This window comes from Phragmites australis, chromosome 21, assembly GCF_958298935.1.
Source record: "Phragmites australis chromosome 21, lpPhrAust1.1, whole genome shotgun sequence".
NCBI lineage: Eukaryota > Viridiplantae > Streptophyta > Magnoliopsida > Poales > Poaceae > Phragmites > Phragmites australis.
Genome location: NC_084941.1, coordinates 220,151 through 241,155, shown reverse-complemented (window position 1 = coordinate 241,155; position 21,005 = coordinate 220,151). Strand labels below are relative to the sequence as shown.

The 21,005-nt window shown below is 44.1% G+C and overlaps 4 protein-coding genes across 7 annotated transcripts; all 4 read right to left on the bottom strand.

Moving 5' to 3' along the window:
- Window positions 1-162: 162 nt before the first annotated feature.
- Window positions 163-5,080, bottom strand: LOC133903838 (4-coumarate--CoA ligase-like 3). 3 transcript variants are annotated; one of them, XM_062345299.1, is made up of 6 exons: window positions 4,018-5,080; window positions 2,642-2,831; window positions 1,925-2,061; window positions 1,729-1,796; window positions 1,524-1,626; window positions 163-728 (listed from the first exon to the last, which is right to left on the bottom strand). In XM_062345299.1, exons 1-6 carry the CDS (start codon window positions 5,047-5,049, stop codon window positions 582-584), a joined length of 1,677 nt encoding a protein of 558 aa, XP_062201283.1. In that variant the 5' UTR covers window positions 5,050-5,080; the 3' UTR covers window positions 163-581. The 3 variants fall into 3 exon arrangements, 2 of the variants coding, with proteins under 2 accessions (XP_062201283.1, XP_062201284.1); XM_062345300.1 differs by having other exon boundaries at window positions 166-710; XR_009907371.1 differs by having other exon boundaries at window positions 669-710; window positions 1,710-1,796.
- Window positions 5,081-7,078: 1,998 nt separating this feature from the next.
- On the bottom strand, window positions 7,079-13,159 carry LOC133903915 (CSC1-like protein At1g32090). Its single transcript, XM_062345399.1, has 11 exons — window positions 12,486-13,159; window positions 10,820-10,972; window positions 10,523-10,658; window positions 10,218-10,319; window positions 9,961-10,080; window positions 9,782-9,862; window positions 9,270-9,610; window positions 8,903-9,148; window positions 8,394-8,718; window positions 8,054-8,287; window positions 7,079-7,948 (listed from the first exon to the last, which is right to left on the bottom strand). Exons 1-11 carry the CDS (start codon window positions 12,797-12,799, stop codon window positions 7,580-7,582), a joined length of 2,421 nt encoding a protein of 806 aa, XP_062201383.1. The 5' UTR covers window positions 12,800-13,159; the 3' UTR covers window positions 7,079-7,579.
- A 149-nt stretch (window positions 13,160-13,308) lies between these two features.
- Window positions 13,309-17,459, bottom strand: LOC133903916 (D-xylose-proton symporter-like 2). 2 transcript variants are annotated; one of them, XM_062345401.1, is made up of 14 exons: window positions 17,283-17,459; window positions 17,038-17,195; window positions 16,523-16,601; window positions 16,344-16,403; window positions 16,165-16,231; window positions 15,947-16,071; window positions 15,729-15,830; window positions 15,277-15,645; window positions 15,096-15,143; window positions 14,745-14,807; window positions 14,323-14,403; window positions 14,088-14,186; window positions 13,738-13,875; window positions 13,309-13,634 (listed from the first exon to the last, which is right to left on the bottom strand). In XM_062345401.1, exons 1-14 carry the CDS (start codon window positions 17,295-17,297, stop codon window positions 13,506-13,508), a joined length of 1,533 nt encoding a protein of 510 aa, XP_062201385.1. In that variant the 5' UTR covers window positions 17,298-17,459; the 3' UTR covers window positions 13,309-13,505. The 2 variants fall into 2 exon arrangements, with proteins under 2 accessions (XP_062201385.1, XP_062201386.1); XM_062345402.1 differs by having other exon boundaries at window positions 17,038-17,192; window positions 17,283-17,455.
- A 344-nt stretch (window positions 17,460-17,803) lies between these two features.
- LOC133903917 (probable NADH dehydrogenase [ubiquinone] 1 alpha subcomplex subunit 12) lies at window positions 17,804-20,286 on the bottom strand. The gene is made up of 5 exons (XM_062345403.1): window positions 20,031-20,286; window positions 18,983-19,009; window positions 18,792-18,883; window positions 18,353-18,462; window positions 17,804-18,190 (listed from the first exon to the last, which is right to left on the bottom strand). Exons 1-5 carry the CDS (start codon window positions 20,117-20,119, stop codon window positions 18,023-18,025), a joined length of 486 nt encoding a protein of 161 aa, XP_062201387.1. The 5' UTR covers window positions 20,120-20,286; the 3' UTR covers window positions 17,804-18,022.
- Window positions 20,287-21,005: the final 719 nt, after the last annotated feature.

The window sequence follows — 21,005 nt, the reverse complement described above, 5'->3', positions numbered from 1 at the left end:
CAGTTTCAAAATATAGGACCTATTGTGATTCAAAAAAGTCAAACTTCATGATTTTTAACCAACAATTAGTCAAATTATACGCATATTTAATGTAAAAAAAGATGTACCAATATATTCGTATTTCACAAATCTTTTAATAAAATATTGATCTCGTAGCAATTGATAATACATTGTAAGAGAAATTAATAATTAAAGTATATTTTAAAAGATTTTCTAAAATCCTAATACTCTCTATAACAAAATTGGAGGGAGTACTTATCATAATAATTAAGCAGGTATGCAGATGCAAAAACATTCTCTTGTCCACCAGGTCACTATAGGGTGATGCTGCTGCAGCACATTACTCTATAGTATTTGATAGTTTTGTTATTACTGAAAGTGTCCAAGGTCGTCATCAAGCGTGCACTTGCCGGCAACGGGCTTCATTGTATCTTGTGAGGCTACTTGTTGGTAACTCGATGCACACCTTGTGGTGGGGACAAATAAGCCTTAAGAAAAACGTCGCTACGATGTGCCTTAAAGCCGCCATTTCCAACTACGAGTCATCTTAGACAACAAAAATTCTCCAACATCATCTGTTGTTACAGTTTGGAATGGCGACCAACGTCTCTCAGAGAGTCCTTGAGAAGCCTCCGGAGAACCTTTCCGGCAGCCGACTTGGGTATCGACTCCACGAATACCACCTTCCTCACTTTCTTATACGGGGACACCTGCACCATCACCACCACCTCACAAAATTCACAAAAACGAAATTAATTAAGCTAGGATACATTACTTAATCACCAGCATTTGATCTGACTGGCACCATCAAAACAGTTTTACCGTATTATCTAATACATGGTGACTAATTTACCTAGACATAGTCCAAGAGAAATCAAGAAACAGATTCTTGACGCAAGCTATGGTTTTTCTTGCAACTCCATCTCTATGAAAAGAAAAGGTCTCCAAGGAACAGCTAGCTAATGTATTTTGCTTTTGTCCACCATAGATTTTTTCACAGCTGGCGAGAGAATCATCATTCTTGAAGGAAAGGAGAATTCTATTCTCAAGTCAGCAAAGGGTACCAGCCTGACCTGTTAGTACTTACTAGTAGATGATATGATAATCACTCGATTCTAGAATGGGATATGATACTGTATGAGGGAGGCTACAGCCTACTACGGCCAAACCACCTGACCTCACACTACCAGTTATACATTGCCATCCGTACAGGTACAGACAGATGGTGCTGGTGAGAATGGCAGCTTCTAGCAAGAGCAGGACAGCACTACAGGTGGGGAGCATGCACAGCAACAATGCAGCTCATGTCATGTATGGACACGATCCGTCTTGAAAACCGCTAGTATCTGCCTTATCAGTTCCTAGTCCTTAATTATTTGGTGACTGCAACACATATCTATCTGTGTCATACTCGTTTCAACTAAAATTTGATGGCTATGAGGGGGCGTGCTATACCGTCACAACATGACAAGTAGAAGAAGAAACAACAGAGTGTAGTGTGGTTTACGTAGGATCTTGTTTACCTGCTTTGCCACATACTCCATCACTTGCATACAAGAAAGGCTGCTTCCAGATTTCCTCACCACAAAGGCTACTGGTATCTCTCCAGCTTCTTCATCTTCAGCACTAACGATCGAACCAGAAAATTCTTTGAATTAGGTTGAATCACATGAGTGATGGCAGATGAAGTTAAATTAGCTTTATCTTACCGGGCTGTTTCAAACTCACCGTGTCACAGCAACATCAAGGATTTCAGGGTGCTCGATCAAAACTGCTTCTAAGTCAGCTGGAGCTATCTGATGGCACGAGAAACAACTTGTCATTACAACCAAGACTTTGGCTCGCACAACATATCGAATTCGTTGCAACGCAAACAAGAGCAAGAATAGTGCGTTCCAAGGCCTGCTACAGGAAGCCTGCATACCTGAAATCCTTTGTACTTGATCACGTCTTTCAAGCGGTCCACTATGTACAAGTGCCCGTCTGAATCAAAGTAAGCAATGTCACCAGTTCGCAGCCAGCCATCCTTCCTTAAGCACGCACCCTCACCATTCAAGTATCCTGTGAAGAAATACATTTTAATTTGGTCATCCAAACACAAATTAAATAAGCAAAAAAAAAAAAAAAGAGAAGATGTCAAAATGTAATTCATACGGGATGCTCGAGACACCAATATAATGCCACAGACTAGGCCTGAGAATTGACTGTGTTCAATACTATATAAAAGGCAGATAAATCAATGTCTTGGTAGCATAATGGGGGTACTTGGATGTGTTTATCACTGCAGCAGTGAGCAAGGTCTACAGATTGACATCAGTAGTGCAGGGGAGTGACTAAATATGCTTAACCATATAGAGAAGGCAATCAAACCAGGTGTAGTGAACAAGAACGATTCTGTTATATCAAGGAGCTACAGAAAATGTCATGGAAAGGAGAGACAGCACATATGTGAAGTCTTGATTAATAGGATTCTCATTAACCGACTCACAGCAGAGGTAAATACAATCAGGCTTGCTGAGTTTTATAGTTGCAGAAAGAATTCTCAAGTCCATAGAGTTAGTTTTTACTTAAGCATCAATTTGCATCATACTGCATGCAAAAATGGTGCAATGGCCTAGTAGAGTAGCTGGTAAAATTGTACCTTTCATTATACCCGGGCCATGGAGCCATAACTCCCCACAAGAGCCTGGGGGCAAACAGCGACCAGTTTCCAGATCAACAATTCTGGCATGCATGTTTGGGGCCAAAAGTCCTACTGATGCATATTTCTTCTGCTTTGAAGTGTTGAATCCGCGAGTTCCTATGGCAGCAGATTCTGTCATGCCGTAACCCTGTGCAAACATTGAAGTCGCATGAAGGTAAGAATGGGATGGAGAAACAGTTTGCAGGTACTGAAAATGATGGAAAACAGCATGGTGACTTCCATTTCTTGCACTGCATAAAGATTGACCATTTGCAAAGCTGTTTATAGAATCAGGTAGTTCCTGCATGCCTTCTTCTGGAGTAAAATCTCTGTAGAGTCGAGTCCATTGCTGGACTCAGCGGTGCACAAAGCGATGGTGACAGGAATGCCAAACTGGGAGGCTGAAGGGACTGTCTATACATCTGTCAACAGATTATTGGGGGTAAAAATCTGTCAGATTTCTATCCATCAGATTTTGAATCAATGGCCTAGATCGATCTGCACTGCATATAAGAAACCTAACCCTAAATCCCCTCCCTTATTCCCGTTCCACGCCGCCGCCCATCACTTCCGCCCCCATAGCGCGCCACCCCCCCCCCCCCACTGCCTTGGCACCGGCGTGCCCTCCGACGAGCTCGTCCGTCGCCCGTCCTCTCTCCGCCTCCCTTCCCCATCCGCCGTGCTTCTTCTTCGCCGTCTCTAGCCATGGATCTGAGCTCCTGACGCCTCCGCCGCTAACATGTTCAATCCCGACGCCCCCGCCACCACCACAGGCCAACCGGCAGTCCACCACCACTCGTGGCGGGCGGCGCCCCTGCTGCCTCGCCGTCCCGCCCGCCGCCCGCCTGCCACCACTGTTGGCCACCAACCTTTCCGGGCCTCCCTCTACCGCCGGCAGCGACAAATCCCTCCACCAGAAACCCGAACCCTAAACCCAACCCTAACCCTAGCCCTCACCGGAAAAGACTTGAGCTCGCCGGAGAAGTCACTGGGGAAGAAGACCACGTGAATCTTGGCACAGGTCCTACGATAAAAAATTCGACATATTTCTCCCCTTTTTTCGTCGAAAGATAAATAGCGTTTCTCTTTTTAATATTCAGAACGAGGCGTATATATGACTGACCACCTGTAGTTTACATGTGGACAACTGGACTAAAACAATTCAATTGGTTGGTCGACCCTTGTCTGATCCCCAGGTTTGTGCACTGTACTGTACTGATCCAGTTAGTAGCAAAGAAAACAGAAAAAAACACCTGACCCCACCTCAGCCGTTGCCGGTAGCTAGGGACTGACTGACTGCCACTGGGGGTCGGCAGGGTACCGGCCGGACGCACCTGAATGAAATCGACGTGGGGGAAAGCCTTGAGGAAGTCGTTGATCAGCCTGCCGCTGGACGGCGCTGCACCGCTCGACACCTGCACCAACGAATCCAATGCCGCCGGTGCCTTGGCCGCGCCCACCAACGCCGCCATGATGGGCGGCACGAGCGGGAAGTGCGTGACCTTGAACCTCTCGATGGCCTTGACGGCCTCGCCCGCGTCGAACCTTTTCATGACCACCACCGTGGAGCCGAGCGACAGGAGCCCCACGGCGAAGAGCGAGAGGCCGTAGACGTGGAACATGGGCAGCGCCGCCAGGTAGACATTGTCGCAAGCAGCTGTCGCGTATTGCGAGGCCTCAAAGCGCACGAAGAGCTCCACCGTGGCGATGAGGTTGCGGTGCGTGAGCACCACGCCCTTGCTCCGCCCGCCCGTCCCCGACGAGTAGAGGATGGCGGCCGTGTCGTCCTGGCCCACCGCCGGGGCCGCCGCCGTGTCGGTGGAAGCGGATTCCACCAGCAGAGCGCGGAAGGGCGCGAACTCGGGGTCGGCAAGATGGAAGCTTTCGGGCACGAGGACGACGGGGACGCGCACAGATGGGATCTTTCCGGCGTTGTCGGGCGCGGCGAGCACAAGGGCGGGGCTGGTGTCCCGCACCCGCGCAATGATCTCGGCGGGGGCGCTGGACGGGTTCATGGTGGTGGCAACGCCGGCGGCGGCGAGGACGGCGAGGAATGCGACGGGGAAGGCGACAGAGTTGGGAAGGATGAGAAGCACAACGTCGCCCGCGCGGAGGTGGAGGCGGCAGCAGAGGCCCGCGGCGAGGGAGGAGACGAGGCGGCGGAGGTCGGCGCGGGAGAGGGCCTCGGAGGTGGCGGCGTCGAGGAGGGCCGGGGCGTGGGGGCAGTCACGGGGGAGGCGGGCGAAGAGGTGGGGGACGAGGGAGAGGGAGGGGTCGGCAGGGAGAGGCACCGAAGGGTGGGTGCTGGCGTACACGCCGGCGGTGGCGCAGTACAACTTTGCGGTGGCGTTGGGGCTGTGCTGCATTGTCAATGCTCTGGGCTCTTGTCTTTGTCTTGCAGTCCTGCCGTGCCGCACTCGGGTTAACAACTCGTCGGTTACCGTCGAATTCGACGCGACGGTAACCGATCTTACCGTTTGTTCTGATAATATAAACTAATCGGTTACTAAATTTAAATTTAAAAAATTCAAAAACTTTTTTAAAAATCAGAAGAAAAAAAATTCTGAAAATACTAGAGACAATTCTAAGAATTTCTATTATTATTTTTAAATAATATCGTTTGCATCATATCCTACAGGAATGAAGTTTAGAAGAAAAAAATTAAAACATGCAGAAAGCTTAACATAAAAATACATATATTTTTTTTATAGAAAGTATCTTAAGAGGGTCTTTAAAATTGGTTTCACTTCATTTAAAATACTATTAATTTCTCCATAATTTTTACAAAGTTCAAAAGCATAAAATGAATATTTTAAGAAACAACACTGTAATTAACTTTTTCTTGTCTACCATTATTTTTCCTATATAAAGCATAGTATAAGTAAACTAATAAAAGTGGATTCACTAATTTTGGAGGTGTGATGGGTTAGTTATGAATTAATCTAGTTACAACATATTTACACAATCTTGCATGTTACAATAACTATTCATAAGTTCATATATTTTTAAAAGACATAGGATCATGTAATAAGACTAACAAACTTATTTTTATGATTTTTGGATTAGCAAAGAGTAAGCTATGCATTTAACTTGATTTAGCAAATACATTTTCTCACAGAAAATATTCAAATTTTTTATGAGTATAAATACTTTTATCACGTAGATCATGTTACAGGAAAAACAGCAAAATTTGTTTCACTTGATTTGAAACTCAGATTAATTAGTTATTGATTTTACAAGATTGAGATATATTTTTTAGTTTTTTTTAAACTTCACTGAAATACTAGAAAACTGCTCGATAAATCGCTAAATGCGTTCGGTAACCAGTGCAAACCGACCGGTTACCGTTCGGTCAATTCGGTCTGAATTCTCGCTAAATTTTAAATTTGATCGAGTGAATTTTGAGCGAATTCTCACCAAATTTTGCCTGGTTATCGCAGTTACCGTAATTTTTCGGTAACCGCCAGTGGCTGGTTTTCGTTGGCAAAACGAATTTGTAAACCTTGGCCACACCGCACGGGTAGAGTATGTAGTATTAGGGTGTGATTGGTTATTTTTACGAGAGCAATTTGGTATGTGGATGTAAATAATTTTAAGAAGAAATATATTTGGTTATTCATACGTACCGTTCTATTCTGGTCTGGTCGATACAAATGTATGCTCGCATGCTGGCTCGGAAGGAAAGCTTGATTCAAGCTTTACTCCGCAGTCTGGCCTGTCGGATGCTCATACAGGTGGGTCAACTTATCAGTGCCACAAAATTATTTTCATAAGAGCAACCAATCACAGTCTGAACTCTTGTATCCACTCATGCAGTTTCATATTCGGTCAACAATACAGAAACTCACCTCAGCATATCTAGACAGATACAACTAATCAAATATTTTTCTTTTCAACCAATATGATTTCACTCAGACTGCTCAACCTGCATATGCGTTCCATGTAGGCAAAACGTATGCAGGCAACCAATCACACCTTTAGTGAGTCCTATATCCGTAGGCGAGGCGGGAGGTAAAGTACTAGGGTGGATAATAAAAATAAATAAATTATTTAATTTTTTTTTAAAAATTATTAAATGAAATGATAATAGGGAAAGACGTGACGCGGGACCAAACGGAGATTAAAGACCTGTTTTGTAGAGCTTTCGCTTGCCACTCCAAATTAGATTTTGAGATTGCAGGTTAAAATAAAATGATTTAAGTTTTTAGTTAAAATATGAATAAGATGACTTACCTAAATACCTTTAATATATCTATAGCTTTAGCTTCACGAATTCTTAAGCTAGCGATATCTAGTTCTAAAATTTTTTGAAGCTGAAAGCTCCACCAAACTGATACTAAATATAGAGTAGTCTGGGATACAGTCTCTGATGAATGAATCTGGTGAGAGAGGAAGCAAATGAAAGCTGGAGAAAGTCCAAAAACGTGAGGAAGAAGACGACAAAGACCACCAGCTGCTAAGACTGATTGACAATGCAGGCTTGCATTTATCTGCTGCTTTGCTACTACTTTTCAGTGGATTATGGCCTTTTCCGGCTTGAAGCTTCAGAAAAGAAGAGGAACGGAGGAATATATGCATAACCGACTTTATCACTTATTGACCCGTACCATTTCTTCTACTCTGTTTTCTTGTAACCAAATCAAATACCAGCACACCTCCATCAACTAGAATAACAATTCAGTGAGAGACATTCTCATATAGTCGACAACACTTATGGCAATTCCTCACATGTTGCTGCAGGGAATCGATGTTCAGCCATGACACATCATGTTTTACAGTCACTATCAATCACTCGCATGTACATCGAACAAATAATCAGCAGTTCAGCATCCTCTTCCTCTGGGCTCTGGGGGGTTGGGTAACTATATCAAGTTAGACGGCTGCTTTTCAGCATCATCAAGGTTCGATGTCGAAATGATAGACCAAGTGCGGTGGCGACGGCGAATCTGTGTCGCTCCTCACGTGAATCCCCTCATGATACTGGCTGCTCCTGACATGACTCTCCTCATTGTAATGCGTCTCATGTGTGCTCCTGAAATGAGTCTCCTCGTGATACTGTGATGAGCTTCCCACATGATTCTCCTCCTCCTGACGATGCTGTTGCTGATGCTTCTGGGCTTTGTCGATTCTCACCTCTACCGTCTCCTCTTTGTCCACTTCCTCGAAAACATGGAAAATGGGGTGCAGGTAAGCGTTAGCCAAGTAGGACTTGAGGTTCAGGTTAGGCTCCGACGCACGCTCCATGTAGTCCTTCTCCATTGCTTCCTGTCAAAACAAAACAGCATCCCAAACATCAATCAAAGTTGGCTCTCACAGTCATTGTCATAGCAGAGAGAAAGAATGTTGCTGTGCAAGTAGAATGTGTCTGACCTCTAGAGGATATTTCCTGAAAGCGGGTTCGAACCGACTTTTGCAATACTTGTGGAACCACATCGTCAGCAGTGGCAGGAAGATGAGCAAAGGGGTGGAGTAGGCAGCTTTCATCGTGCTCAGCAACCCAAACAGAGTTACATGGGAGATCAACAGGCTCGCTATTATGCGGGAATGCACCTGAGGCCAAAATGCAGCAGCGCTCTCATATTCCTGGTTGTACACATTGATGATCTGAAACCGGCAATGAACAAAAGGGGAGGACAAAAGAATTTAGTTTAGTGAAATGCAACAATATGGATATCACTAGGTGAAAGTGGCATCAATCAGGTTAACTGACCTGGTGTCTGTAGACAAGGAAAGCAAAAGCGAAGAAGATGATTATGAACGGGAGGAGAATGGGGGTGACAACTGCGTATACGAGCCCAAGGAGAAAATACAACTGCAGGGATGGAAGGTTTTCTCCAAGTCCAATGCTGCCTGGATCCATTGCCTTCTCCCTGTCCCTCTCTGTCTTCACGATAAACATGTTCTTCAGATGGTATATTACCAGTGGCTTCACTCGAAGAATCTCGTTAGCAATACCAGCCCAACCATCAACCATTATGTACGTCATGAAAAATGTAGCCTTCATTGGTATAGCTACTCCGATGGTCCTCGGTATTCTGCATAAAGTTGTTATAGTTTATATGACTATAAATCCGAAAACCTCTTCATTCCACAGCTTTGAGATGTTAAGAAGCTGTAGTACTGCACTTTACTTGTGTTGCATAAATTGAATAACAAGAAAAAAAAAGGTCTTTGGGTTCATATTATAAGTGGGGAAAAAATTAAGTCTGAATAATTTACTGTGTAGGAGGCTGGTGGAGAAAAGAATATAGCTGTTGAAATGCTGTGCCAGCTATTATGCTTCCAAGGAATACATTCACCAGCATGAAGTAATAATATTTCGAAGCAGTCCTTCTCTCCAGTGATGATAAAGAGACATAGCCTTCAACTTTTGACATAATCATCAGAACTGTAGGGAGGATATAGAGAAAGAGCTTCAAAGCCAGACCAGGAAGAAACCCTTGCAGGAAGGATTTTACCACTTTTCTGCAAATTAAACAAGAAAGCATATAAATCACTAGCAAAATGGAACCATCTGATCTAAGTAGCACCTAAAGAATTGATGGAATCAAGCAGGAGAAAGAATGCACAGAGAAAGAAGCCTTACACTTCTATTGCTGGCCTCAGAAAAGGAGCAACTTTTTCGAGACCCTCGAGATTGGCAAGTGATTGCACAAATGCAATTGGTATCATGTAGAAGAATACTAAGGCAAAAACGGCAACAGATATCAGAAACCTGCGGATACTGAGAGAGAAAAATGGGATCGCAAGATTCTGCCAATAAACATCCCGAGGTTCAGGAGCCCAATCAGTTAGCCATTGGGTCGGATTCTTTGATTGCTGTGTCTGTGCACATACAGCAGCACCCCATCTCGAGTCAAATGTCACAAAAGAAACTGGCATAATAGCTTTTGGGTCACTGAGAACTTTGTGACGCTCTGATGCCATCTGAAAATATCAACACAACAAACAACATTTGTTAAAATCGTAAGCATGATGAAAAAGCAGCTTCATTCATGCGTAGATATATGCATGGGATCTAAAAGTACAGCCCACAAAAATAAATGCTTTGTGCATATCATTAATGAGAAACCATCACGCCAAGGATTGCAGACCCACCCTCTTCTCAAGTTCGCTGATTCTAGCCCGGTAGTAGTAGATTTGATCCACCTCCCTGCCACAGAAACCAAGGCATCCTGTCTGAAACACCAAAAACATAAATGTGCTGAGGTATTTGTTGAAGAACTTATCATATGTGCAAATAAAAGAAAGAACAGAATCAATGTTGAAAAAAATACCCTTCCAGTTGGTCTTTTGTCAGGATGCCTTTCAAACTTCAGCTGGTAGTAATCCAACCAGTTTTGGAGCCTCTCTTTTTCCTTCACGAGTTTAGCGTACCGGTTTGCATTGTAAACAGCCTGACCATCCAAAATAAGTTTAGTTTTGTAATCAATACAGTTGTGAAGATTGGTTGAAAATAAGGTAGAATGTATGAAAATCATTCCTGACTGACTGCAAGGTGAAAGAAACATTAGCGAAGGAGAGGATCATGCACCTGTTGACCAAGGTAGTGATCTGGATGATTCCTACGGAAGAACTCGTCCACTGTTTCAGATGTTGAATGGCTTGAAATGTGAGGAATGTTTCTAACAATCACCTGGCATTGCAAAAAATCATTAAATTCCAAATGTTACCATACTAAGCTATATCACAACCAAGGTACATGTTTTGATCAGCAAATCCAGACTAGAGATATTAAGCACAGGCATTTGTTCACAATTGCATTGGAGCTTGGTTGAAGATGGCATAGGTTGCAGTAAGAGTAAAGATATCTTAGCATATTTTTGTTAATGTACTTACTGTGAACTGATCAGCACAACGCTTCTGAGAAGCCAAGAAATGCAATCTCATAAATGCCACATTGCTGTATTCTTTGTAGAGCATAAAGCATGTCCAAAATGTGAACACATATGCCATCAAAAGATGAATAAAGAATCTGAAATGAAACACGATAAAAAATGGTCAGATTATTTCAAGTAACATAAAAAAAAAATTAACTACAACAATGTTGAGGTAAGGTATAGCAGCCATCGAAGTGCTATAAGCTTTGTATGGAATGAACAAGACTAACAATGTTAGAGCTCACAAGGTTCTTACCTGTTGGATCCAGGGCTAACATTTGATATGGAAAGCTTATCGATATCACTAAAAACAATATCTTTTCTTAGATCAAGTAACATGCTGCCAGACACATTGACTGGAATAAGAACCAGCAAGGCAACAACCGTGATAGGCAAAAATATCTTGAGGCTGCCAAGGACATGAAAAAAAGTGTGTTAGCATACAAAATGAAAAATTGCATTGAGGCATAAATGAAACTGTATGATACAAAATATCACACTGAAGTGACCTAAAACGCAGAGCTTGATTCCTTCTCTTGGAACACAGTTACAATATTCCTCCGACAGGGGGAAAAGGGGAAAAGGACACAATGTTACTGCCTTTGGAATTAAGATCGAAATTACCCACACATTTTGTGTGGATGCAAAGCATTGCCCATGTGTAAGGCTAAACGTGAACTAGAAGCTTGAGAGTTAATTAATTGAGGAACAAGTGATGGTGGAATCATTCTCTGTTCATTTGTAAAATTTGGACCATGACGTGTTTGGTCACATTTGCACTCTGAATAAGGAAACCTTTTTAGTGAATTTTCATCCAAAGTTATTCCAAACTACCAAGAAAAGCATCTCCAGTTGTAAAAACCGGTCCCCGCAGATTGAGAGAACGAGAATCAGTTGGTGCCACTACATTAACAGTGACAACAGCCCAAAGTTTGTCTGGGCCCTTGAACGCGAAAGTATTGTTCTTTAGTGGGCGAGCACTACGCCACTACCTAGGAATAGGATAAACTGAAGTTTGGCACTCCATTAATGATTAAACCAGCCACTTAGCCTCTAGAGATATTGAATAATAAAACCACAGAACTTTGTGCCTTCCTGAAAGAAAGCCAGGAATCGTGCAGATCAAATCCAGATTATTTGACGACACCATTTTCAACGCACGACTGAATCAATGGGATAACAGCACAGCCACAACGTGCTAAGAATAACTCTGTCATCAGACACAAGCAATTCTCTGGATAAGCAACCAGTGCAATCATGGAATCCTTGTACCCTCTCTTCTCAAATAAATCATTATGGATGGAAGTGACAAGTATACTATTAGGGACTACCCCCGAAATAAAATGGTAAAAACCTTCCTGTTTCTTTCTCTCTTTTTTTGCAAAAAAGAGGCTATTTCCTTTTTTTGGTTAGTCTATGTGAAAAAAAAGAGAAGTTGTATTTTTGCCTGCTGGCCACCTAAAGAATATGCCGTCTTTCTTTCATGTGAAACGATGAAACAAGCACAATCCCTTTGGTCATTTCGCTTTTCGTGCCGGCCTGCCCCCCAAAAGCTTGCATTTTAAAATGCGGAAACAAACAAGTTGTAGAAACGGAATGCAGTATTGACACGCAAACCAGTAGGCGTCCAGCCAGCCAGGCAAAGGTGGCGAGGCAAATCAGGAATCCAAATTCGGCGGTTACGTTTGAAAAGACGAAAAATGTGAGACTGAATTTGGTCCCTGGGGAGTTTGTTTGAAGGGAAAATATTGCATTTTACTGGTACTCGATTTCCACAAGTAAAGGTTGGGTCTTTAACCAACCCAGAGTCCCAGAGGAAAAGCAGAATTGCTATTCTTGATGCTGCAATATAGCATACTAGTGCAGTAGCAAGGACAATTGTTGGTTATGCAGCAAGCACTAAGCTGGGGAAGGGGACTGACCCGAGTGTGTAGATTCGAAGGTAGACGACGGAGTCGAGTCCGGCGTGGTTGATGAGGTCGGACTCAGTCATGCGGAGCGCGCCGGGGACCCAGCTGAGGAACCTGATGTAGGTGCAGAGGTTGAGGTTGACGAACCTCCGGACGGCGGAGCGGGAGGCGTGGTCGTGGCCTCGCTTGTGGGTGAGGTAGAGCTTGGGGAAGTAGACGCGGTCGTTGATGGGCTGGATGCGGAGGACGGCGAAGAGGAGGAGGAAGACGAAGGCGCCGAGGATGTTGATGAAGGCGGACACGCCCAGGTCCTCAAGCGTCGCCATTGCTCGCTCTTTGTTTGAGGAATCACCGCCGAATCAATTGCTGCGAGGGAAATTAATCGGTAGCAAGGAAAGGAAAGGAGAGTAGAGGGAATGAATGGGAAGCCGCGTCGGCGTCCGTGCGTGGCGGTGTAGTGTACTCCGTACTACTAGTGGTGCATGCATTGCAGGCCAGTTGGGTTGTTTGTTGGGTTTCGTTTCTTTTCTTCTCTCTTCTGGCATGGACTTGGACGGACTCCATGGAGTGGCTCTTTGGTGTCATGTGAATATCCGTCTCCATACGATATTCTCGTCTCCTCCCGTGGATGTCGACCATCGATATCAATATGGATGAAACACAAACAGAGAGAGAGAGAGAGAGATGAATAAAGTTGATGGCTGCTAGTCCACTCCAGTACACATGCGGCAAGTAACAGGACTGAAAGTGAAAGCTGGAACTAGAGCTACAGGTGCAAGCAACGAAAAGGATCGACCGACCGATCCTTGGGATCATGCACTTTTGAGCTGCACCATGTCAAAATGTGTTTCGGTTTATATTAGAAAGAACAAAAAGCAATACTAGTACACCTTGCAAATCTCTCTCTCTCTCTCTGTCTCTGAATAAGCACTGACAGCAGAAACCGGGTTGCAAAAATATAGTGCCAATGCTACCTACAGGCAGCAAGCCCTTCAGTTCACTGATTATGCAGCCACATGGCAGCTGGATCATCTACAGGCTCCCTTCAATCTCTTCCAGGGACATTCCTTTCGTCTCCGGGACGATGAAGAATATGAACACCAGAGACGCCACTGCGATCGCCCCGAATCCAGCGAAGAGCACCCCGGTTCCGATCAAATCCTACACCATCATACATACATACAGTCCAGTCCAGTTATGAGCAACCAACTAACTTCATACTACTAACATCTCCATGGCAAATAACGACAGCACAGGCTCCTACCTCCAGCGGAGAGAAAGCAAACGTGACCAGCGCATTGGATGCGAAATTCACAAGAACAGCAACGCTCAGTCCACGGCCTCGCAGCCTCAATGGGAAGACCTCCGAGATCATGAGCCAACCAATAGGACCGAATGACAGCTGCACAACAAGTTTTCTTCATCAGACATATTGCCAAGTATAAACTCACGGATACGAAGCACATACTGAACTTCGGTGCAAAGGCAAGCCTTTCTACTACTTCGCAAAGCCCACTACTGCCCAGCCAACAGAAGCCAACAACAATCCTAAACGGAACTCTCAAATAAGGCCGGGTAAGCTTACTATGAATGCGATATATAAGGATAAAGTACCTGGTAACAGCCAACATACAGTAGAAGTGCTATTACAGCCACATAAGAGGCATCCTTCAGCAAGGTGTAGTATGAGGACAGCAAAAATAAGGAAACAGCCTGCGCATTATAACCATCAACAGGTAAATTCAGTAACCATAGCAACATCTCCTTGAAGATATTTGTATTCTACTGAAATGCTCAACAGATTGTCAAGTTGGTCGGTTTTTGATAATCTACTTGAGGGCAGACTTACAATTCCACTGACACCTCCAATGAGTAACGGTCTTCTGCCAAGTCTGTCGACCACAAGGACCGCCACTCCAGTCATGATCAACTACAGTAATCAAACCATCACATCATTAGCGGGAAGTAAATAAGAACACAACTAATTGAAGGACCATACTGTATTTCTGTCACCATGGGTGTAAACCATATTTAGAAACAATAAGAGTGGTTTTCCTTTCAGGAACATGTATAACCTTACGAAGGAAGACACACAATGGTTTGGGCCACAAGTAACTACAATATGCTTAGTTCGATGTGTAATGATGTAATTATATAATGTATTGCTGCAAAAGCATTTCTAGGGGCATCTATAGATCAGCTTAAAAAGTTGCAAAATACCAGTGCAGGTTGTAATTTAAACAAAGCTTATACAGAAGTAATGGCATGTACCTTCAGTAAGCCAAGAAGAATTGACACACGAGTGGCATCAGAAGCTCCAGAGAATCCAGCACTCTGCTTGCAAGCAATGATAGCCATGAGTAATACAATACAGGAATGAAAGAGAACGAAGCTGACATTTAAACGGTCCTCTGACAGTGCAAGCTGCCCATACAAGTTGACAATTCATTTCCCCTGATGAAAGTTAGATTGACAATGTTTTGAACCCTTGAACACCCCTACACTGGGATTCATTATAGCGTGTCCTAACATGAATGGGCTTCCATTTATGAAGAAACTAATTGTACCACAAGACTAGGACATGCTTGAACTGGCTAATTCCATACAGGAAAGCAACAGTACCTGAAAGATCGTAGCGGCATAATATAGCACGCTTGGTTGACCAGTGACCTGACATATACATAAGGCAGGATCAGACGAAAACACCACAATATTTTTTTAATAAAAAAGAACACCCTCATATCATGGAATATTTTAGTAGAAGCAAAGGAATACATGCCGGATAAAACATATAAGAGATCACCTGCTGAAAGAACACCAGACCACATCCAATTATCATTGCTTTGAGACATTTTCCTTGAAAGATCTCACTGAAGCCTGCTTGTTTCCCTTGATCAATATATGAAAGTTCCTCCAGAATCATGTTAATCTGCTCCGAGACCAAATCAGGCGAAGCTTGACCCCTCAATCGACATAAGCACCGGGTCGCAGTTTCTTTTGTTTCCGGCAGATTTCCCTTCCCTTGTATGGCACATAACAGGAGCCACCTAGGCGAAGAGGGTAACCAGCACATGCCAAGTCCCATTATGAGACATAATGGCGTACTGGTGGCATACATGTAACGCCAACCGGAAACCACTTCAACGTAGAGATTGCCTACAATATAACCAAGCTGCAAAAGAAATGTAAATAAGAAGCGTAAAATATGACTGGAAGGAAGAGAGAGAGAGAGAACATAATCTCATCTGCACTTACAAGCATCCCAAGAACAATAAAGAACTCCTTCAGAGAAATGAGCATGCCTCTTATCTGACTTGGTGCAGTCTCTGCAATATACATCGGAGCAGCGTGCATAGCCTGATGAAAGCAGCTTACATAAGCCTCATAATTGTTTTTTTTAAATAAGCCTCATAAAGAAATGTGCTTTGATCATATGTTTTGCAATGTCAACTATGACATGAAGGTTCCATTACCAATCCAATTCCTATGCCATATAAAAAGCGACCAACCACCATGATAGGGAAGTTGGGTGCTGCTGCTGTCAGAAGGGCTCCAATCAAATATGAAATAGAAGCAAGAATAAGCTCTTTGCGTCTCCCTGTGTAAAGTAATAAGCATAAATAATATCAGAAGACCAGACTACATCGCACCATAGATCATCAGTAGCATAGAGACGAAGAGGGGGCTAGACCTAAAAAATCTGCAATGGTAAATGCCAAGGCAGAGCCAATCAAAGCACCATAGAGTGAGCCACTGACCTGCATCATGCATAGAGGAATCAGAGCATTTAGCAAAAGAATGCTAATTAGTGAAGCCAACCTTACTGAAATAGTTGGGAAAAAAATTATGTGATGCAGAGTAAAGCATTACCACAAGGCCAGTTTGCACAGATGATAAATTGTACCAAGTTGTACCACTGAATGCCGATGACTGCAAAATGGAATCCATGAAGAACTCATTAGCAAGCAATATTGACTGAACTGATGTGCAAGTTCTAAAGCGGCACTTCTGAGAAGCAAGCAGGCACAAGATAAGCAGTGCTGTGACACCTTGAGTGATATGGTTGCGCCTGATGTTGCTCCGATGTCATAGCCGTAGAGAAGGCCTCCCAAAGCTGGAAAGAAGAACCTACATACAATTGACCAAAGTTGTAGATTTTGGTAAGGTAACACTGTACATGAGTGTAGTAAGACTGAAAGTTTGTTGTGAGGCATTGAATCTGGATGTGATGTTGTGATAATAAAGAGCAAGTCTTTGAGCATCTGTCGAGTATCAGGCAAAGTAGAGATTGAGTGCAGTACCGAATGGGTGAACATGGTTGATTGAGCTTGAGCCGGAGAAGTAAGTATTGGGCTCAAAGCAGGGAAAGAAAAGTGAACTAGTTTAGCAGAATCCAGTAATAATTAAAGAGACAGAGTCCACAGTGAGTATGAATCCATTCCATTGAGCACTGAGAGCAAGATTTGGGCTGTTGACTGACTTGACTGGTAGTGAGCACATGTGGCATGAGAGGTGGGGCGGGTCGGAGGGAAGAATGGAGTGGAGAAGAGAAAGAGGAGCTCACGGGAGGATGGCGGCGGAGACGGAGTAGCACTCGGCGGAGGCGGGAGTCCTAAGCAGCAGCAAGGGGCGCCGGTTCTCGCAGTCTTGGTCGTTGGTATGCGCCTGAGCGCCGCCGGAGGAGACATGGATCTCCTCCTCCTCATGCTCACCCCAGCCCTGCTGGTCCCAGTCGAAGACGATGGAAACACGAATCAATCAACCGTCCACACGCAGATGCAAGCAAGTAATCAAACAAGTTAGTCATACCTTGGCTGAGGCCATTGGAGGAGCTGAGCTTCGTCTTCGTCTTCGTCTTCGGCTTGGTCGCGTTGGCGTACACGTCTAACGTGAGTTTCCTGGTGGATACGTCTGGTCCCCTCCGCCTCCGGTTTGGTTTGAGGAAGAGGAGGCCGTGGTAGTTGGGGGAGACAAAGCTTTTGGCCGTGCACGTGTCCAACAGCGTCCCAGGCACGTGTTTCGTGAATCTCCTCTGACTCCATCCGATATAAGAAGATATTCTACGAGATTCTCATCTATACCGTGTAAAAAAATTAAGAGTGAGAGTCTTTTAAAAAATCAGATCCTGAATTTATTTCTATTTACCTGGAAACAACTTACCCTTCCAACCAAAAGCATCAATGTCCCAGGCCAGCATCTTCATTTGAATCAATTCAATATTAACCCAGATAGCATATTCAGAGACAACCAAATAGATACAGATGATCTCCCGTACAAACAATACTCAGAGATAACGCAGCACAGAGACAGCACCAAATTAAACAGAGATCAGTAACAAACAATCTTTCAAAATTAAACAGAGATGATCGAATTATACAGCATTGCTGTCAAATAGTACATTATTCAGGCAGGCTCAGTCCAAGAACCCAAGGTCCTGACCCAGCGCAAGCAAGCAAGCAACAAAACATAAACAGGATCCGATCCGATCCGATTGGATACAGCATTTAGCTAGCTCCTGCCCCCCCCCCCCATGTACATGTACAATGTACTCAGGAGGAGGCTTGCTCTTTCTTTGGTTCCCAAGGCTGGTACCGAGTCCAGTCCCTTTGCCCTGGGTTTAGAGCATGCCCCTTGGAGTGGTAGATCAGCTCCTCGCCCTCACCAGAGAAATTCTGCTTGTGTTCCACAAGGTACCTAGCAGTCTTCTGATTCAGCAGCTGCCACACAGGGAAAATAAAACCAAATCATATCAGTTTAACCAGTTTCCACTTCCAAATAGTTAATTCGTTTTAGTGTCACGAAATGTGGGAGCAAGCAGAGCACTGTAATAATTTATAAGCACTATATGTTGGACGACTGAAGCCTCAACAAAAACTTGCCTTATCCCCAGTGTTATCTGTGATGTGGTGCAGCCATCCATGCCATTCAGCAGGCACTTGGGATGCATTGTAGCGACCTTTTTCTGCATATTCTACCCACCGATGCCTTCCTGCAAAATTTACCAATGCTTAGTGTTCTAGTGTACTATCACGGGAAATGGCCAGCAACACAAGAAATATTTTGCTCGCATAAAAACATGCAGATTTCAGTCAAGCCACAATGATCATGAAAGAGCAATGTTACATATCTCATATGTTGGAGAAAAGAAAACAAGAGCCAACATATTGGGATACTATTACTGTCCATTATAGACTTTGGCTCACTTCTTTCTAACACAGCAAAGTTTATCACCCTCATGATCTAAATTCTAACGCAAGCACACAGCAGAATGACCCTACAACCATAGTGGATCAACTAGTGGAAAAGAGTATTACTCACCATATTGAGTGTCATGCAGTTTCTCATAGTACTTGTTTCCAAACTTGTCAACCCCTACAAGTGCTGCGCCGATATTGTGAATTTTTGTTTGCCTGAAAAGAAGAAGAGAGAAGAAGAAGATTAGTCTGTGCTGAGACACATAGCCACATCCATTGCTTCAAAATTGTAGGGGGAGGAGAGTGGTCACTCACAACAGGTTCCCATCCAGAAGGCATTTGCTGTAAATTGCACCATGTTAGAATATTGCAGCAACTCATTTGCAAAAACAACAAATTTAGAATTTACATACGCCTCCAAAACTAGAGAACTCAGTACCAAGCACAACACGAAATGATTAAATAGAAAGATTCCAGGAAATATAAACATGACACAAACAGTTTAGATGGCAGAAAAGAAACACATCATATATAGAAGCCAACCAAGTGTTTGCACCTGGTGTTAGCATTTACAAAATTGAAATTGGTGGCAGTATGTATTTAAAGGACTCCAGGTGGAAGTTGTAACCAGTAAGTATTCATCATAGTGAACTGAACTATGTTCCATCAAGATCATTTATCGATTGTCGTTGGCATCAGAGCAGCAGATCAGATTGCTTTCACGACAAATGTGCCTTAATATGGAATATTTGCCCAACTGATTTGATCTGACTGCATATGTAGGTCCTATTAAACTAAATAACAGAGGATAAAAAATTGCACGGATACTGTAAATTGGTCAGAACCATGGCAATAGCCTTGTGAAGAGCCTGAAAACATTTTGTTTGGAGAATGCTAGACGCCTAATTTCCTATGGTTTTGTTTTGACTTGAAAAGTTTGATATGCATACTGTAGGAGAGAAAAATACAATTGGGTCTAGAATCGATCGACCTAACAAAATTGAATGTAAAATCAGTTTATCCTGGGAATGAACCTAGGGTTTTATCTCTATCGTACTGCGGCAGAGTGATGGTGCTGATGTGTGGGACTGTCAGTATCAGGTCGAGTAGATTGTTAGCAGTAATTGTGGACCAAACCGTGATTGCTTCCCAGAGCGCAGGAAGAAGCGAATCCGAATGGAATGGGATCGAAAGCGGAGGAAGCAGGTACCGTCGGATCCGCAACAACCAAGAAGTGGCGGTGAATGAATGAGTGATTAAAACGAGGAGGAGGATTAGCAGTAGCAGAAGAGAGGAGGGATCTGGATCGAGATGGGGATGGAAATCGAGGAGGGAAGGGGGAGGAGATGAGATGGAGGCTTACAAGTAGCCTTGGTCGCTGGCGTCGCGGAGGAAGTTGCGGAGGCCTTTCTCCCTGACGCCCCTCAGCACGCCCCGCACCACCGCAGCCATGGACGACGACGACGCACTCGCCGGAGCGGAGATGTGTCTGTGCTACGTGGTGGGCCAGAAGCACGTTGTTGTTGTTGTTGTTATAGGCCGGCCCCGGCCCATCCAGTCTGACTCTGATCATGTAACGAACGAAAGCAGCAATGGTGATGGGCCGGCGCCGGGGATGCAGACAGACGAGCTCCAGCGCCGGCGTCCGACAAAAGAAGGCCGAAAGTGAAGCCGCGTCCAAGGCACCATCGCTGAGAGATTCAAGCAAGTCGGCATATCGTCGAGCACGTGGACTCTTCTATTGCTCGAGCTGCGACCTCAAATACAGTCCAACGGTGCAGCTCACTGCAGTTCAAGAATTATGGGATTTATTTATCTTCGAACAAGTGCTTGACGAGTGCGAATTCCTTGCTGATAGTGCGCTACTTACATTGTCATGTGCAGCAATTTCAGGCCAAGAGTCAGCCAAAACACTCAAGTTTTCAGGCCACATTCAGGGAATTGAGATGTTAATGCTTATAGACTCCGGCAGTTCTCATACATTCCCGAGTACAGCTATTGCCAATCAGATCACTGGGGTCACATCTCTCTCACAACCTATCCGAGTTCAAGTTGCTAATGACAGTATCTTACAGTGCATTGCACAACTTCAGAATCCAACATGGTTCATTCAAGGGATAGAATTTCACACTCCATTCAAAGTACTGCCTCTACACTCTTATGGAGCCATCGTTTGTATGGACTGGCTCCAAGTTTTCAGTCCCATGAAGATTCACTGGGGTTACAAATCCATGGCTGTTCCTTATGAGGGCAATTGGATTACTCTCCATGGATTGTCTTCCTCACAGTGGGAGTGTTCTGCAACGCAAGTGATGACAGTCTCTTCGGACGACAAACA

Coding starts and splice junctions, on each gene's coding strand:
- LOC133903838 (XM_062345299.1), bottom strand. CDS start 5,049: ATGCAGCACAGCCCCAACGCCACCGCAAAGTTGTACTGCGCCACCGCC. Junction 2,832..4,017: donor CCCACGTCGATTTCATTCAG/GTGCGTCCGGCC, acceptor ATGTTTGCACAG/GGTTACGGCATGACAGAATC. Junction 729..1,523: donor TGGAGTATGTGGCAAAGCAG/GTAAACAAGATC, acceptor GAATTTTGTGAG/GTGGTGGTGATGGTGCAGGT.
- LOC133903915 (XM_062345399.1), bottom strand. CDS start 12,799: ATGGCGACGCTTGAGGACCTGGGCGTGTCCGCCTTCATCAACATCCTC. Junction 9,149..9,269: donor CTGAGGCCAGCAATAGAAGT/GTAAGGCTTCTT, acceptor TTTAATTTGCAG/AAAAGTGGTAAAATCCTTCC. Junction 8,288..8,393: donor TCCTTGTCTACAGACACCAG/GTCAGTTAACCT, acceptor TGCCGGTTTCAG/ATCATCAATGTGTACAACCA.
- LOC133903916 (XM_062345401.1), bottom strand. Junction 15,831..15,946: donor ATGGCATAGGAATTGGATTG/GTAATGGAACCT, acceptor TGCTTTCATCAG/GCTATGCACGCTGCTCCGAT. Junction 15,144..15,276: donor GTCTGGTGTTCTTTCAGCAG/GTGATCTCTTAT, acceptor TGTATATGTCAG/GTCACTGGTCAACCAAGCGT.
- LOC133903917 (XM_062345403.1), bottom strand. CDS start 20,119: ATGGCTGCGGTGGTGCGGGGCGTGCTGAGGGGCGTCAGGGAGAAAGGC. Junction 18,884..18,982: donor CTTCTGGATGGGAACCTGTT/GTGAGTGACCAC, acceptor TCTTCTTTTCAG/GCAAACAAAAATTCACAATA. Junction 18,463..18,791: donor ACTGCATGACACTCAATATG/GTGAGTAATACT, acceptor TAAATTTTGCAG/GAAGGCATCGGTGGGTAGAA.